This window comes from Camellia sinensis, chromosome 12 (genome assembly GCF_055761805.1).
Source record: "Camellia sinensis isolate YWXY chromosome 12, ASM5576180v1, whole genome shotgun sequence".
NCBI lineage: Eukaryota > Viridiplantae > Streptophyta > Magnoliopsida > Ericales > Theaceae > Camellia > Camellia sinensis.
The window spans coordinates 49,554,658-49,571,507 of record NC_138972.1 but is presented as its reverse complement, the minus strand read 5'-3'; the positions used below and the strand labels follow the sequence as shown (position 1 = coordinate 49,571,507).

Genomic DNA, 16,850 nt, shown 5'->3' with positions numbered 1-16,850 from the left:
ATGCAAGAAGCCGAAGGTGCCTCACGATCATGCAAATGCAGCAAGCTGTAATGAAGCACATATTCACGATAGATGCAACAGTTTTAAGCAAGAATGTAAAGCAGCAACTACATTTCATGCAGTAAGAGTGTAAGAGAATCACAATTCTCGCTACGTCTCACACGGAGAAGATACAATACCTGCGCAGTTCGTCTGGTCGCACCAGTCTCAAATGAACCGTACATACAATATCGTGCCTGCAAAATAAAGAAACTCGACAAGCACAACATAATTAGCAACACATGTTCAAAGCGATATCGAATGCTGACAATCGCGGTGTTAATGGAAAAGTGCACCGCAATGCGGGAAGAAACGCGCGTAACAACGTAAGCTAAGCATGAGGGTATGACAATACTCATGAAACATGCACAATAGCATGAGTGGTGTGCCCGGGAATGCAAGTGACGTGCATAACAATGCAGGATAAGTGCAAATTCGAATGCGCATTTTGAAACGAAACAACGAGCAAAGCGATGCAATTTTCGACGAAGGTGGCTCGATCGCGGCCTTCGGCTTACCTCCCGGAGGGGTCACAATATATTCAAAAAGGATACGTCTTGCTCTTGGCGAGTAATGATGAAACACACATTCAAAGTTGAAGTTGAAGTTTTCGCGGAAGGATTTCGCGACGAAAAGTGCACTTTCCTTGTACTTTCTCGAGTGTCGGGGACTCCAATCATCACCAAAATTTGCAGAGGCCTTGGAGACCATGTTGGGAACATCGCCGGCCAGGTTCGAGGAAGAGGGGAGGCCACCGACCAGCTTTTTGCAAAGGGGGTGGTCGGCCTGCCACAAAAGGTGGTCGGCCGGCCCCCTAGCCCAAATCCGGGGCAGTTTGGTCTTTCCACTCTCTTTTCTTTAAATCCATTTGGCCAAAGCATTTTTCCTCATAACTCTAGCTCCGAAAACATCTTCTCTACCTTCCTAGACCATTTCTCTCTCAGATCCGTGCTCTATACGCGTTTTTCAATGCTCCACGCAAGTTGTTTTCGCGAAATCCTTCAGTTTTCATCACTTTGAACCGATTATATTTTGATTTCGGCGCTTCTTTTCTCATTTTCACCACTTGAGGTAAGTTTGTCTCAACATTTGGAAGATTTTCTCGGGAGTTGACTTTTGTTGACTTTTTCATTTCCCGAGAGTTGACTTTTGTTGACTTTTTCCAATTTTGGCTCATTTTGCTCATTTTTGCTCCTTTTTTGTAGATTTTCTGAAATGGCTGGTCATTTCCCTCACGGTGGAGGTCCTCCGGGCGCCGGAGATGATCCCGATATCATGGCTCTGCCCCCGAGGGTCTGCCCCTTTATTCCCGAGAGGTACAATCCTCCGACGCATGTTCTTCCCCGGGCTGTTTTCTATCACTTTACTTATTTTGATGATCGAGCGCCCGGGGATCTGCTTTTGCGAGAGCCGGAGTCTCACCTCTCCCATGAGGCACGAGAGGTATTTACTTCCTTTTTACATCTTATGCAATATATCCTGCATTTTCCATGCATTTCGTGCTTTTGCTATGTTTATCTGCCCATTCAAACACACAGCTTGTTTTTTGAATGCTTAGTCCATAGCACCGTATTTCGTTTGCATCTTGAACACACAGTTCAATCACTTGAATTTCTGAACACATAGTCCATGAGTTGAAGGTGAACACACAGCACACTCACTTGTTAGAAAGTTGAACACGCAGCCCAATGCTCTTGAAATCTGAACCCACGGCCCAAATACTTGATGTTTGAACACACAGCCCAGACTTTGAGGTGAACACACAGCCCACAGATCTTGAACTCTGAACACACAGCCCAAATACTTGATGTTGAACACACAGCTCAAACTTTGAGGTGAACACACAGCCCACTGATTTTGAAATCTGAACACGCAGCCCAAATACTTGATATTGAACACACAGCTCAAACTTTAAGGTGAACACACAGCCCACTGATTTTGAAATCTGAGCACGCAGCCCAAATACTTGATGTCGAACACACAGCTTAAACTTTAAGGTGAACACACAGCCCACTGATTTTGAAATCCAAACACGCAGCCCAAATACTTGATTTTGAACACTCGGCTCAAACTTTAAGGTGAACACATAGCCCACTGATTTTGAAATCTGAACACGCAGCCCAAATACTTGATTTGCACGCAGCTCATACATTTCCATTCTGAACACACAGCTCATCTATCTCATGTTGACCACGCAACTCACAGCATTGTATCTGATTTGGTTTGCACACAGCTCATATATTTCATTTGCACGCAGCTTATTTATTTCATTCTGAAACTGAATACTTGTATTCACCGTGAATGCAGGTGTCCTCCCGCGTTATGCGGGGATACGGCTCCATTGCTACGAGAGATTGGTATGCGGAGCTCCCGGAGGCCGTCCGCGATTAGGTCGATCTAGCAGGGTTCGGGCCCTTTTATACTGGGATATCTCGCTATCCGGCCAGTAGGACATTGATGGGCGCCTTGGTGGAGAGATGGTGGGACACCACCAACTCCTTCCTTTTTTCAACTGTCGGGGATATGACTATGACCCCATTTGACTTCGCCGTGCTAACAGGCCTCGACGTGGGAGGCTGGGCGATCCCCTACGATGAGGGCATGGGTGAGTGGGAGGCTGCCTGGGTTTATCTGTTGGGAGCTCGCGCACCGGTCGACCGATCCTCGGGCCGAGTCCGGTACACCTGGTTCTCTTCACGTTTCAGAGGAACTGAGCCCGTGACTTTTGAGGAGATCGCACAGTACGCCCGAGGGTTTCTGATGTTCCTCTTCGGGACCACTCTGTTCTCCGATAGGGAGAACACCATTGGGCTATATCTGCTGAGTGCCCTGGCAGACCTCACACAGATCAGTCGGTATGATTGGGGTGGCGCCAGCTTGGCTACCCTTTATTGCTATATGAGCGCGACCTCCCGCGGATGGGCGAACATAGTAGGCGGTTATTGGAGAGCCTGGGAGGTACCTCCTACCCTTTTTTATTTACATTTCTGCTTTTCATTGTATGTATATTGCACACACGGCACACTTTTTACTCTGTCCTGACATCCTACACTCAGCATTCTGTATTTTGATTCTGCACTCAGCATTTTGTATCCAGATTCTGCACTCAGCATTCAGTATTCTGATGGCTTCTGCTCTGTTTTCCACAGTTATGGGTCTTCGCATACTTTCCGACGCTGGCCCTGGAGCTCGAAGTGGAGGCCTCCCTTATGACCCCTTACTCACTTGTTTTCGAGGGCCAGTACCGGCCGCGGCCCCGGGAGACTCTCCTCTACCTGCGGTAGTACTTCGACTCAGTACGGCCGTCAGAGGTAATTCAAAACTCTCTGTTCCTTATGTTTTCATCTTTAATTTATTCTGCACATCTACGATTTCTGATCAGCCTATGCATTGGTTATCCTCAGATCACCTGGCAGCCCTGGTTGCCTTTAGGCGGGGACCTTCGATTCCAGTATGCCGGAGCATGGGGCGCCTCCTGGTATAGGATCTTGTTCGAGGGGCCAGTTGGTAGGGCCTGGTTCTTGGGAGAGCGCTTTCTTCGTCAGACCATGGGCTATCCTGAGCCGAGTGTCCCTTTAGTACCTCTGGGCGATATGCGGCTCGCTGACAGGCTTACTCCCTAGGGTGTCATTGACGCCAGGCTGGGCACTAATGCGCTGCTGCATTTATAGGACGGGGAGTACGCGACCTACTGTCATACCTACTTGATGGCCCCATTGACAGGCGTTCGTACTCCTCCGAGGAGGTCTACTAACATGCCATCCTCGAGTCGCACCCGAGCTAGGGACATTCCCGCGGCCAGTAGGGCTGGTACATCTAGGGGTGGGGCTGGACTGGTCCCCCCGATTCCCCCGAGCTATCCTCACGCTGGATGGCCAGTCATGCCGACTGAGCTGACGAGATGGCGATATGGGACTCCTTATTCGATTCTAATAGAGCCGCCCATGCCTGATCATCGATATGTCATTGATCCAGACTCACCGCCGGTATACCCTACTGCTTTTCATCTATCACTCAGATACTTAGACATTCATTTACTCATTGATGATTTGAGCTTGTATTTGCAGCCACCCAGAGAGTGCATAGAGGGGGTGATCGGATTGGTGGCCTCGCTCGAGGGCATGATCTTACGGAGAGAGGCACAGTTGTCCATCATGGGTGTCCAGGTACTCTTTAATTTTCCCGCATTTATCATACTTCCGATGGCATGCTGAACTTGATCATTTCACTGCATTGATAGGTTGCCTGTGTAGAGCACATCTGACACATACCACATTCATATACTGTATCTTCATGCACCCTTATTTCATGTAGTTTTTCTTGCATCTGTATCTAGTATACATACATTCGAGCTGATGTATTCAAATTGCACTTTTTATTTTCAGATGCCTCCGGTATATCAGCCACAGACCGGCCATCCAGGCCTTCTCGGGGAGCCGGGCCATCTCGGCCTTCTCGCGGGGCCAGGTGAGGGGAGTCGTCCCGCAGACGCAGAGCATATGTCGTAGAGGAGGAGCCTGGCGAGGACGAAGAGGAGGAGGAGGCTGCAGATCGTCAGTCAGAGACATCTGCTGACAGAGAGGAGGGTTCCGACCCTGGTTCCGAGAGTGGAGAGAAGGCTGCAGAGGATCCTGAGGATGACAGTTCCGACTCAGATGGTGCCAGTGGCGCAGAGCCTGTTCCGCAGAAGAGGACGAAGAGGGCCTCTTTTTCCTGCTCTTGAGAGCACATATGTTCCTGCTTTATTTGCCTTTTTTTACTAGTAGTTGTAGCACATTGTACATTATTAGACAGTTTTATTTTCTGTAAAACTAGTACCCTTGTTGTAAAGTGTTGTAACAAAGGAAGCATTGATGGGATGAAACAGCTTTTTTTAAAAAGTGTTTGTACTCTATGTTCTTGCATCGCATCGCATCATTTTGCACGAAAATGAGATTGAATGAAATGTGCATTGTGTATTTGCCAAGTCAGGTAGCGAACCGACACGAGAAACTAAACAACCTAACTTACTAAGAAACAAAAAAAACTTAGCAAGTTTACAACTCGATAAGTAGAACACAACAAAATTGATAAACAAAGAGTAACAACTCAAATGCACAAAACTCGGCGACTCGATAAACAAGACTCGGTAAACGAAATAGCTCGACCAACAACAACTCGATAAGCAAAACAACAACTCGATAAGCAATGATTTAACAACAAATCTATAAGCAAAGTGCATTTCGGACGATCTGGGTGACGGAACGTATCCGAAACTGAGGAAAATTCACACTTTCAACACTCCTAATGCATGAAAATGCTAGGAACTCTCTTCCAGAAGTTAGAACGAGACCAAAACCACCTTCCTCTCCATGGCCGACCACCTAAGGGAGTTGGCCGACTAGCTTTTTTCATTGGAGGGGAGAGGGGTGGCCGGCCTGCCAGAAAAGGTGGCAGGCCGGCCACTTAGCTTAGCAACCACCAGTTTTTTGACACGTGTCCCCCCGAACAGTGCCTTATCCTCTTTAAAAGTCCTAGCTCCATGGTTGATTCATTTCATCTCAGTTTTGTACCAAAATGGAGGCGTTTCTTGCCGAAAATCTCACAGCTTGGATTTCTTGTCTAGATGGCTCGGAGAAGTTGAACTTCCGGGGGCTTCGGCTTGAATGGACTATTCACGCTGAGCCGTACTCCGCTGTATTTTCCTTTCCTCCATGCCACAGCAAGGTTTTGGAACCCGGTAACACACGTGTTTAGCTACGGCGGTCAAGAGGTATGTCCAACTTTCGAGGATTTTCAAGTTTTGATGGAATCTGAATGTTATGAAGAAATTTTGCCTCGGTTTCGCCTTGGCCACGCCCAAGCTTTAGGCCGGATGTGTGGACTCACCACGCATGACGCTCGGTCTCTGATCTGTAATGGGGAACTGGACATCCTCGGATTGATTTATCGTTTTTCTGACGCTGGTGACCGTGGCGACCATCATTGGCAAGGTTTCCGACAACATGCCCTTTGCTTGTGTATGCTATCCCATTTTCTGCTTGCGTCGGGCTTCGGTGGATCTAGAATTCGCCTGATTGACGTTGCTCAAGGCTTGAAGGAAGGGAAGAGTTGTATTGCGATGACACTGGCCGAGACGCTGATGGGCTTGGATGCTCTCCATCGCCGGGAGACGACCAGATTTGCGGGGAGTCCACTACTGCTGCAGGTAATGTTTCCCACCCAATCTCACATATGTATTGCTCACATCACTCAGCCCTCAGGCTCGGTTTTTCTCACAAAACCCTTGTCTTACTTTTCTCTCATCATACATCTCTCTATTCTTTATTCTCTCATTTTTCATCCCTCCCCAGGTATGGTTGATGGATAAATTACAGGTTGTGGACTCTTGCCCAGCCTACTCAGCTCGCGGCTACTTCTTTCGACAACGCCTAGTCGATGCCCTTGATGAGGGATGGTGGTTCGACTGGATGTGCAATTTGTCTGCAGATCGCATCGCTTGGCGCTGCCCTTGGCTCAACCTCCCGGCAATGAGCTATAGCATGTCCCGGCAGACCGGAATCCAGTTGATTGGTCTGACTCACTTTGTATTCTATTTTCCTTTCCGGTTTCAGCATTAGTTTGGTCATGACCAGAGTTGTCCACCAGAGGGGATAGAGTATCCGGCTTCATTCCCGGTTCGAGGTGCACAACTTGCCCGATATGCCACAGCATGGAGGACGAGAGAACTCCTGGCCCCCGCTCCTACTTTCAGTTGCACTTTGTCAGACGAGTGCTTGGATTGGCTCAATGAAGAGGCACAGATTGGGCCCAGCTTGGCATCAGAGGCTTCGACCAGCTCTGGGAGGGGGCGCCGGGATACCTGACTTATCTATGCCTCGAATTTAGTGCTTTATTAGTACTCTCAAGTTTTCTTTATGAATGCAATAAAAAGCAACTTCGATTTGTATGCAAGAGCAGGAGAACTCTGTTTTGAAATCAATGAAATTGAAGGTTGTGGTACCGAAAATTTTCCGCTTTGGTCCAAAAATGGTCTTAGTTGTAGAAAGATTAATTTGAACAAAGTCAACTTTTATTAAAACTTTTCAAAACCATTTTCGATATGGATCAGAACTGGACACGCTTGAGATCTGTCACTGAGATGCACAACCCCGGACCCCTGCAACTGGAAAGTTGCCCCTAGTCTGCATAGTACCGCGGCACTGCACAGCAACAGAAAGTTGCCCCTAGTCTGAGAAGCACTGCATCGAAGATCTTAACCGAATCCTTTGGACACTGAACGGATAAAGATGGCCGAGATGATCAAATGGGCAAAGTTGATCGGGGAAAATGTTTATGGCTGAACTTCAGGATGAAGTTGCCTACGTATCCCAAAGATGGAAATCAAGCCTTATGTAGTTCAGGCTCAGGTTCACTCGAGTATTTTCACTCTCCTTTTACGCTCTAACTTTTGCCAAGGCCGCCCTTTGCAGCTTTTCAACCTTGCGAGCTAAGTTTTTGTAATTTCAAAATTTTTTGTGCTCTGAGTTTTGCCTAGGTTGCCCTTTCGGGTTTTCGGCCTAGCGAGCCTCTCAAGGGTAATATTTCTTCAACTTGTCCATATTGATCGGTTGTGAAAACTCCAAGCCATCTAGATCCATCAGAACCACAGCTCCACCTGACCAAATAGACTTAATGATGTAGGGACCAGTCCAATTGGGTCTGAACTTGCCCCTTGGGTCGTGGATGGGAGCTCGGTTGTCCTTGAGCACCAAGTCTCCTTCCTTTAGATTCCTGGACTTAACTTTCTTGTTGAAAGCCCGAGCAATTCTGCGCTGATAACCTTGCACATGGTACAGTGCTTTCAATCTTCTCTCATGAAAGGGCATGAGTTCCTCAAACCTGCTCTGCTGCCAATCTGCTTCGGCTATTTGACACTCAGCCAATACTCGCAAAGACGGAACCTCAATTTTGATAGATAGAACGGCCTCCATCCCATAAACCAATGAATATGGAGTCGCCCCAGTAGAAGTTCTGATTGAAGTCCTGTAGCCCCACAGAGCAAACGGCAGTTTATCTGGCCAATCCCGGTAGGTTTCCACCATCTTCTGCAGTATGTGTTTGATATTCTTGTTGGCGGCCTCAACCGCTCCATTGGTTTGCGGCCAATAGGTAGATGACTTATGAAAAGCCACGTTGTATTTTTCCAACAAGTCAATCCCTTCCTTCTTGAAGTGGGAACCATTATCTGAAATTATCTCGTTTGGGACTCCATAGCGACAGATGATGGTGTTCCTGATAAACTTTGCAACATGTGAACCCTTCAATACCGCATAGGATTGGGCCTCAACCCACTTCGTGAAGTAATCTATCACGACCAGGATGGACTCATGCCCATTCGACCCCTTTGGAGTGACAGCTCCGATCACGTCAATTCCCACTACAAGAAAATACACAGTTGGCGACCACTTTTGCCGACTAAAAATATTTTGGTTGCCAAAAGTTGTGGAATTGGCAACCAAAAATTATGTTAGTCAGTAAAAGTACAATATTTACCTACTAAATTTTTTTAGTCAGGGTATATTAATTTTTGGCGACTAAAAAAAAATTTAGTCGCTAAAAATCTCACAATTGGCGACTAAAAAAATATTTTTGTCGCTGTATATATAGTTTTGGCAACTAAAATAATTTAGTCGCTGAAATAAAAATAAAAAATTATTTTTTATCTTTCGCGACCAAAAGTTTGGTCGGCAAAACCTTAATTTCAGCGACTAAAAATTTGTTTGGTCGCGGTATATATAGTTTTGGCAACAAAAATATTTTCGTCGCTGATAGAAAAATAAAAAATTATTTTTTATCTTTCGCGACCAAAGGTTTGGTCGGCAAAACCTTAATTTCAGCGACTAAAAATTATTTTGGTCGTGGTATATATAGTTTTGCCCACTAAAATATTTTCGTCGCTGAAAGAAAAATAAAAAATTATTTTTTATCTTTCGCGACCAAAAGTTTGGTCGGCAAAACCTTAATTTCAGCGACTAAAAATTTGTTTGGTCGCGGTATATATAGTTTTGGCAACAAAAATATTTTCGTCGCTGAAAAAAAAATAAAAAATTATTTTTTATCTTTCGCGACCAAAAGTTTGGTCGGCAAAACCTTAATTTCAGCAACTAAAAATTATTTTGGTCGCGGTATATATAGTTTTGCCAACTAAAATATTTTCGTCGCTGAAAGAAAAATAAAAAATTATTTTTTATCTTTCGCGACCAAAAGTTTGGTCGGCAAAACCTTAATTTCAGCAACTGAAAATTATTTTGGTCGCAGTATATATAGTTTTGCCAATTAAAATATTTTCGTCGCTGAAAGAAAAATAAAAAATTATTTTTTATCTTTCGCGACCAAAAGTTTGGTCGGCAAAACCTTAATTTCAGCAACTAAAAATTATTTTGGTCGCGGTATATATAGTTTTGCCAACTAAAATATTTTCGTCGCTGAAAGAAAACTAAAAAATTACTTTCACTCATCACTCTTTCTCTCTCTCTCTGTCTCTCACTTATCTATCTCTTCTCACATCTCTTTTCTCTCTCTGTCTCTTTCTTTCATCTCTCTTCTCTCCATCTGTCTTGCTCATCTCTCTTCTCTTGCTCTCTCGTATCTCTCTCTCATCTCTCTTCTCTCTCTCGTTCATCTATTTTCTTTCTATCTCTCTCTCTGTCTCTCTCGTTCATCTCTTTGTCTCTCTCACTCATATCTCTTATCTCTATCTCTCTCTCTGTCTCGCTCGTTAATCTCTCATCTCTCTCTGTCTCTTTTTCTGTCTCTCACTATCTATCTCTTTCTCTCTTTGTCTTTCTCTCTCTCTCTCGTCTTTTTCTCTCTTGCTCATCTCTCTTCTCTCTATCTCTCTCATATTTTTTCTTTCTCTATCTCTCTTACTCATCTCTCTTCTCTCTGTCTCTCTCGCTCATCTTTCTTCTCTCTCTCTATCTCTCTATTTTTCTATGTTTTTCACTCGATCATCTCTTTTCGCTCTCTTTCTCTCTCTCTCTCTCTTTGTCTATCTGTTACTAATCTTTTGTTTCTCTCTGTCTCTATCTCTTTCTCTCCATGTCTCTCTCTCTCTCTCTCTCTCTTTCTCTATCTCTATCTCTATCTCTTTCTCCCTCCGTCTCTCTCTCACTTATCACTGTTCTCTCTCTCTTTCTCTCTCTATTATTTATTATTATAATTTTACTTTTTATTTATTATCCTTTTGGAGGGATTTTTAAATTAATTTGGTGAGGAACTCTAGAGGGATTTCAAACACACTAAAATGAGTTAGGGCTTAAACACGTCTCTCTCTCTCTCTCTCTCTCTCTTTCTCTCTCTCTCGCTCGCATCTGCTCTCTTTCGATTCTCTCACGCCTCTATCTCTCCCATTCCATCACTCTCTCTCTCTCTCACGCCGATTGCCCTTCTCCTGATATTGAATCTCTGTCTCTTTGTTTCCATCGTCGTCGGGTAAGGAGCATCACTGCCATCGAGCACCACTGTCGATCCACTATTGGACCATTACCCTAGTATGTCTCCACCTGCTCTCATTCCTCTCTTTCGTTTGTTCAGATTCCAATTTCACATTTCTTTTTCTTTTTCTTTTTCTTCTTCTTCTCCGTCTTCTTTTCTTTCTCTCTCTCACATTTTCCTCGTAATCTCTCTCATGAATTTTCTTTCAGCCATTGAAAGCTTCACCTAAACTTTTAATCTCTCTTTCATCTATTTCAATATGTGTGTTGCTTGAATTGATCAAAACTACATTACTTGTCAATTTTATATAATTTTACGAAAGATATGACTAGCTTGTTTGGTTTGGATTTTCAGTATTCACTTTTCAGAAAATTAAATTTTTTTATTTTCTGTATTTTTTTATTTCTATTAAATGTTATATTCTAATGTTTTTTAAAAAATTTCGATATACTAAACATAAATACACTTTAAAAGTATAATATTTGTGAAAAAATATTTAAAAAATTCACTACATACTAAAAATAATTTTTTTTGAGAAATCATTACATTTTTTGTATTCTTGTGTATTTATTAATTTTTTTTAAAATTTTTTGACAAATATTTTAATTTTTTGATACATCTAAGTAAGGTAAATCTAAACAAATCTAAAAAAATGCTTAAAATTTTAAAAATATTCACTAAAAGTAAAAATAAAAATCTCAAATTTCAAAAAATTAAAACCAAAAATTCAAAAAAATATTTTCCAAAAAAAAAAAAAATCAACCAAACAGCACCTAATATTTTATCTTCCTCCCAAATTCGCTATTGTTCAAATTTCCCTCTAAACTATCTCATTTCGGCGCCTCTGTTACCTTATTTCCAAATCTCTCTAAAGGTTCACAGCGACGCAATCGTGAGCGATCCACAGCGAGTCCTAGGCTGAGATCACACCATCGTGAGCGATCCACAGCGACGCAATGGCTTCCAAATCTTACAACAAGATCACTGATATCTACAACGACCTCATCCTTCAGGTACATACACTAACCCTCCTATTCCATGATTGATCTCTCTTCTTATCAAACCCTAATCCTACGACGTTTCTCCTGCCTCGTATTTCTCTCTCTCTCTTTCTCTCTCTCTCCTTGATCTCTACGACGTCTCACCGAGCTTCAAGCAGTTCGATTTCGTCTAAAGGTTCGATCGATTTCAATCTCTCTTTCTCTCTCTATTTCAATCTGTGTGTTGTTTGTATTGGTTTAGCTTTAATAAAACTGATCTGATTTGGTGTATGAAAGCTATGAATTGTGGTTTTTGATTCTATCTTGACAGTTTTTCTTTTATTTTCTTAGGATTCATATGTTTGAGTGGTCTCATCTCAATTGGAACATCAATTCTATTTCTATAGGAACATGGTTCTAACAAAGTTTCTTACTTTGAACCATGGAATCGTGTTTCTGGAGTAGAAAGTCACACTCAGAAGATTCCTGCAACCAAGTATTTTTGCAAACTATCAGCATCCTAGTGGTTGGTGTCATGAGGGATGCTATTTATTGGTCATATAAATGATTCTTATTAATGTCTACAAAGTAGTTCAGAAAGTTCCTAGTTAGGAAGCTCTTCTGTTCAAGGCAATCATATGATGCATATAATGTTGTTTGATAGTTCATAGTTACTTCTGGCTCATTTTAGATGTCTCGAATTTGATCTTAGTCTTAGGCATTATTCACTTTCTATTCAATTGTTGTGTTACTTATTAGTCTGTTGTACATATTAATTTCATTCTTGTCAACTTCTTATTTTTTATTTTTTAAATGTTTTACTATTTATATTCTAGATTCTGTGTATTAGAAATTACCTGGGGTGCTGAAATTTATTTTCGATAATATTAATTCCTTTTCTCTTTCCCTCTCTTTCTCCTCCACGTAGGCCCGGGGAGTGTTTTGGGAGGATTACCATTGAAGCCATGGCATTTCAACTACTTGTACTGGTAATTTTTGAAGTTTCCTTGTTTGCTCCAATTGCTTTGATGTAAAATATTTTGATGAAAGTGTTTGTTACTTGTTTTGGTGTTTGGTTGGTTGCATATTTTATTGCCTATAAGAAACCAGAACCAAACTGGACTACTTGATTAACACACCAGAGTTGACTGATCTGATTTGTTGTTGTTGAAGTTTGATGTGCACGTAGATCTTCAATATGATCAATCTTTTAGATTTGTCTCTGTTTTTTATTTCTTGTTAGTGGTATATATATATATATATATATATGTCATGTAGATATGTTTTTATCTATTTATATCTATCTATTGCAGATTGAATATTTATCTATTTATATCTATCTATTGCAGATTGAATATATATATATATATATATTTTGTTGGAGAGCTTGATTCAGTAGCGATTTTTGATTTGTTTCTTTTAGATTGAATATATATATTTGAAGTGTTTTAAAAAACTTGTGTTTGGTGTTATTGTTGTATCTAAACTATGTATTGTTGGGCTGCTTCTGTAGGTTTATTTATAAGATTGGAAGTTTTAATTAATGATGGTTCTTGGATTGCAGTTGATTATATACTCAAAGGACAACAAAACAGGGTCAACAAAGTTAGAAACTTGTGACACTTTATCTAGGATTAATTACACTTTCCATTCCTATAATTTGATCAGAATTTTACTTTAGTTCCTATGGTTTTAATTTGAACAATTTGGTCTTTACATTTTAAGTTTAGTTTTAATTTAGTTTTTTTTTTGTCTAATTTTTTATTAATTTTGTTACATGTACATCTTAAAAAATTAAGAAATATTTCAAAATTATTAATTTTAGTATTCTATTTAGACAGAAGTACTAAATTTAAATTGTACTTAAAGTTCCACATAGATTGAAGCGGATGATGAAAAACCACATGCCTTCTGTTTTGAGACTGGAATCAGTAGTAGTACATACCTTCTGTTTTGAAATGAAAAATATATATTAGGATGACTTTATCTCTGCATACACATATGGTATCTCTCTATTTCCCATCAACTTAGTATAACATTAGGTCATCCAGTTCTGGGATAGATGGGGGTTTGTTGATCAAAGGATATCTTTGTATTGAGGATTAGAGTTACGCCAAAAGAGGGTGATGTCATTTTGAGTCTCTGTTCTTGGATAAGCAACTACACATGCTTTCTTGAATGTGTGAACCTGCTCATTATGTCCGAACATCATAATAGACCACATATGTAAGAAGCTACATTAATATGTGAACATAAATTCAATCTGGTGAAGGAAGATGATAAACCAGGGAAGATATTCAGTTTAGACTTAAATAATGCCAGATCCATGTTTGTTAAAAATATACAACAACTATATTCAATGCCAAACATAATCTTTAACTAGTTTGTTTTGAAGATCAAGAACATCATTAAACAGTAAAGCAGCCCCATACATACACTCCCAATGCTGATTAGAGTCAAGTGAATGGATTTCTTGAGCAATTTTCTGAATTGGGAAATCATTGTTGCTTCTTGGCCACCATTGTTGGCTTCTTGGCCACCATTGTTGCTACAACTTGTTAGTTTTTTAACGTCTTTTCTTTGCTTTTCTATTATTTTCTCAGTAGGACATAAGCAGAGGAATATATTAAGGACAAGGCTCTACTTTTCTTTTCGAAACTATCAACACTCCAAATTCCAAACTATCAACACTCTCTCTCTCTCTCTCTATGACACCTCTTGTCATATATATATATATATATATAAACATAGCATTATAATACTAAATTATTTACAAAGGAAGGTAGAGCAAATGTTGTTGATGCCAAGACCCAATAATAGGTTGATGATTCCTTTCACCAACCTCACATGGAAATCCAGTTAATGACAGCCTACCAACTCCAACCTTTGAATGTTTTCTGATTAGTCAATAAATGGGTTTCGGCCAGGTAATCATTAAACAGATGTAGCATTAAAATTGTTGCCACTTTAGGTACTATTACATGTTAAAATTTTTATTTATTTATTTATTTTTAATTTCCTCTGGCCTTGGAATGAAATGGAATATTAATGTCCTAAAACGCTGTACCACGGTGGTAGGACAACACTGGTGAACAATATTGATGTAGAAAGTACTCTCTTTCCTGTCTTGTTAATCACATAGGATCCATCTTCAAGTGCACCATCAATCGGAAGCTCTTTGAAGTTTAGAATATGTATATTAGCCTCGTTAGCAAAAATACATGATGATTCTGTGTCTGTTCAATAACAGTAAATTATCTTGTCATACATTTTCCTTTCATATTATGACATACAGGTTGCTCGTTATCATACTAATTATAAGTACCCTATTGTCTTTAGTGTAATGGGCAGTGAATTGGCAATGGCATTATTAGTATTAGCAATTACATTTGAAAATGGTCATTTTTAGTCGTTAGTTTGAAGCTGATAACTATTGCTCTATTTGATCAACCTATTTGTCTAGATGCCCTTTTTGATAACAATTACTATTGCTCGATTTAATGATATAATGTTTTGCTAGATGGACTCTCTACCATTTCAATGCTGCTGGATTTTTGACTTCTTTAGATGATGACTTGAAGTCTTATTATATACACAATTAAAAAAACAAAAAAAAGAGGCCCAATTAGTACATATTAATGTGTCTTTAAATAACCATAATTTAGATATTTAGGAGATATTGTAGGATAATCCAAAAAACTAGGAAACTAATATAACATTATAAACTTATTCCTAAAAAAATGCAAATATCAAATAAAAAAAATTAAATAAATCAAATACAATTTTAAAATTGCAAAATAACAGTCCAAAGGGATATGAAGCTTGTTCCTCACAAAATTGTGAATAAAGATGGAAAGCCTTGTATCGAAGTTAAGCTTAAGGATGCAAAGCCCAAGGTATTTAGCCCTGAGAAGGTCAGTGCTATGATTCTAATTAAGATAAAGGAGACTGTGAGGCATTCCTTGGGAAGGAATTCAATTAAGGATGCTGTTGTCACAGTTGTTGGTGAGTAGAACTCTTCAAAATTACTACTATTATTCTCCACTCTTCCAAGGATGCTGTGGTACTCCCTTTTACTTTTTTTTGCAACCTGTAGCCTACTTTAATGATTCCCAAAGGCAAGTTACCAAGGATGCTGGTATTATTGCTGGGCTGAATGTTGCTAGAATTTTAAATGAACCATCTGCTGCAGCTATTGCCTATGGATTCGACAGTAAAGGTGGTGAGAAGAACATCCTTGTGTTCGACCTTGGTGGTGGCACATAAAAAGTTAGACAATTTTTTTTTTTTTTTTAGCACAAAAAAGCTATTGCAAATCTGAAACTGTCATGATGATACATTTGATGGACTATATAATCAAATAGCACCAACCACGGATCCACTAGTAACAGAAGGGTTTAGAGTGTCTGGTCGATTTGTTGCCATCAGAACTTTGATGTTCCCTCGAGCATCAAATCCATCAAGCTGATTCACAATTTCAAGCATAGCGCACTGAACCTCATTGTCTCCACCCACACCATCATCAAAACGTGCACCTCCTATGGCATCTAGTTCATCAAAAAACACGATACAAGATTTTTTGGAACGTGCCATCTGAAATAGTTCACGAACCAGACGGGCACCCTCCCCAACATATTTCTTAACAAGTTCACTTCCAATAACACGGATGAAACACGCATCAGTTCTATTAGCCACAGCTCTAGCTAAAAGTGTCTTACCGGTACCAGGTGGACCATAACATAGAACACCCTTAGGAGGGTCGATTCCGGGGTTCACAAACTTTTCAGGATCATTCCTTTGAAGTAACTACATAAGGAGAAACAAATAAACCATAAACAAAGAAAAAGAAAAGAAAAGAAATGAAAAAACAGAGAAAACCATAAATAAGAGAAAGATTTTTTTCAACACTGTAGTAGTCTTCTATGTCTGTCTGTGCTTGTCAAGCTTGATTGTGTTTGCCATGACCATATATGAACCTTGCACTTTTCTCTGTGTAAACATGAGTCTCATTGTTCAATCTGTTAATACCCATTTTAAATTTGTAATTAGTAGCTTATACTCTGAAATTGATAATTTAATTACCTGCAAATGAGTTAGAAATTTTGATTTGAACTTACGATTCTCTGAAATTGATAATTTAATTACCCATTTCAAATATTGTCATTAAAAACAAACCTAACATTATTTCTCATTTTCTTTGGTATAGATGGATGATGGATGATCTCGTGCACGAAGCTAAATTGTACAAGACTACTTGGCAGTATAAGCATTTTTGGGAGGATTAAATATTTTTGGATGGATGTGTATGGATAACAAATATTAGTAGTTTTATTTGTTGATAGCTGCGCATGGATAACAAATAGTTATGTTTCA

The 16,850-nt window shown here is 40.3% G+C and overlaps 1 protein-coding gene across 1 annotated transcript; it reads left to right on the top strand.

Moving 5' to 3' along the window:
- The first annotated feature begins 15,292 nt into the window (after positions 1-15,292).
- On the top strand, positions 15,293-15,979 carry LOC145803554 (endoplasmic reticulum chaperone BiP-like). Its single transcript, XM_082896852.1, has 2 exons — positions 15,293-15,482; positions 15,574-15,979. The coding sequence occupies exons 1-2, from the start codon at positions 15,293-15,295 to the stop codon at positions 15,741-15,743; spliced, it is 360 nt and encodes a 119-aa protein (XP_082752978.1). The 3' UTR covers positions 15,744-15,979.
- Positions 15,980-16,850: the final 871 nt, after the last annotated feature.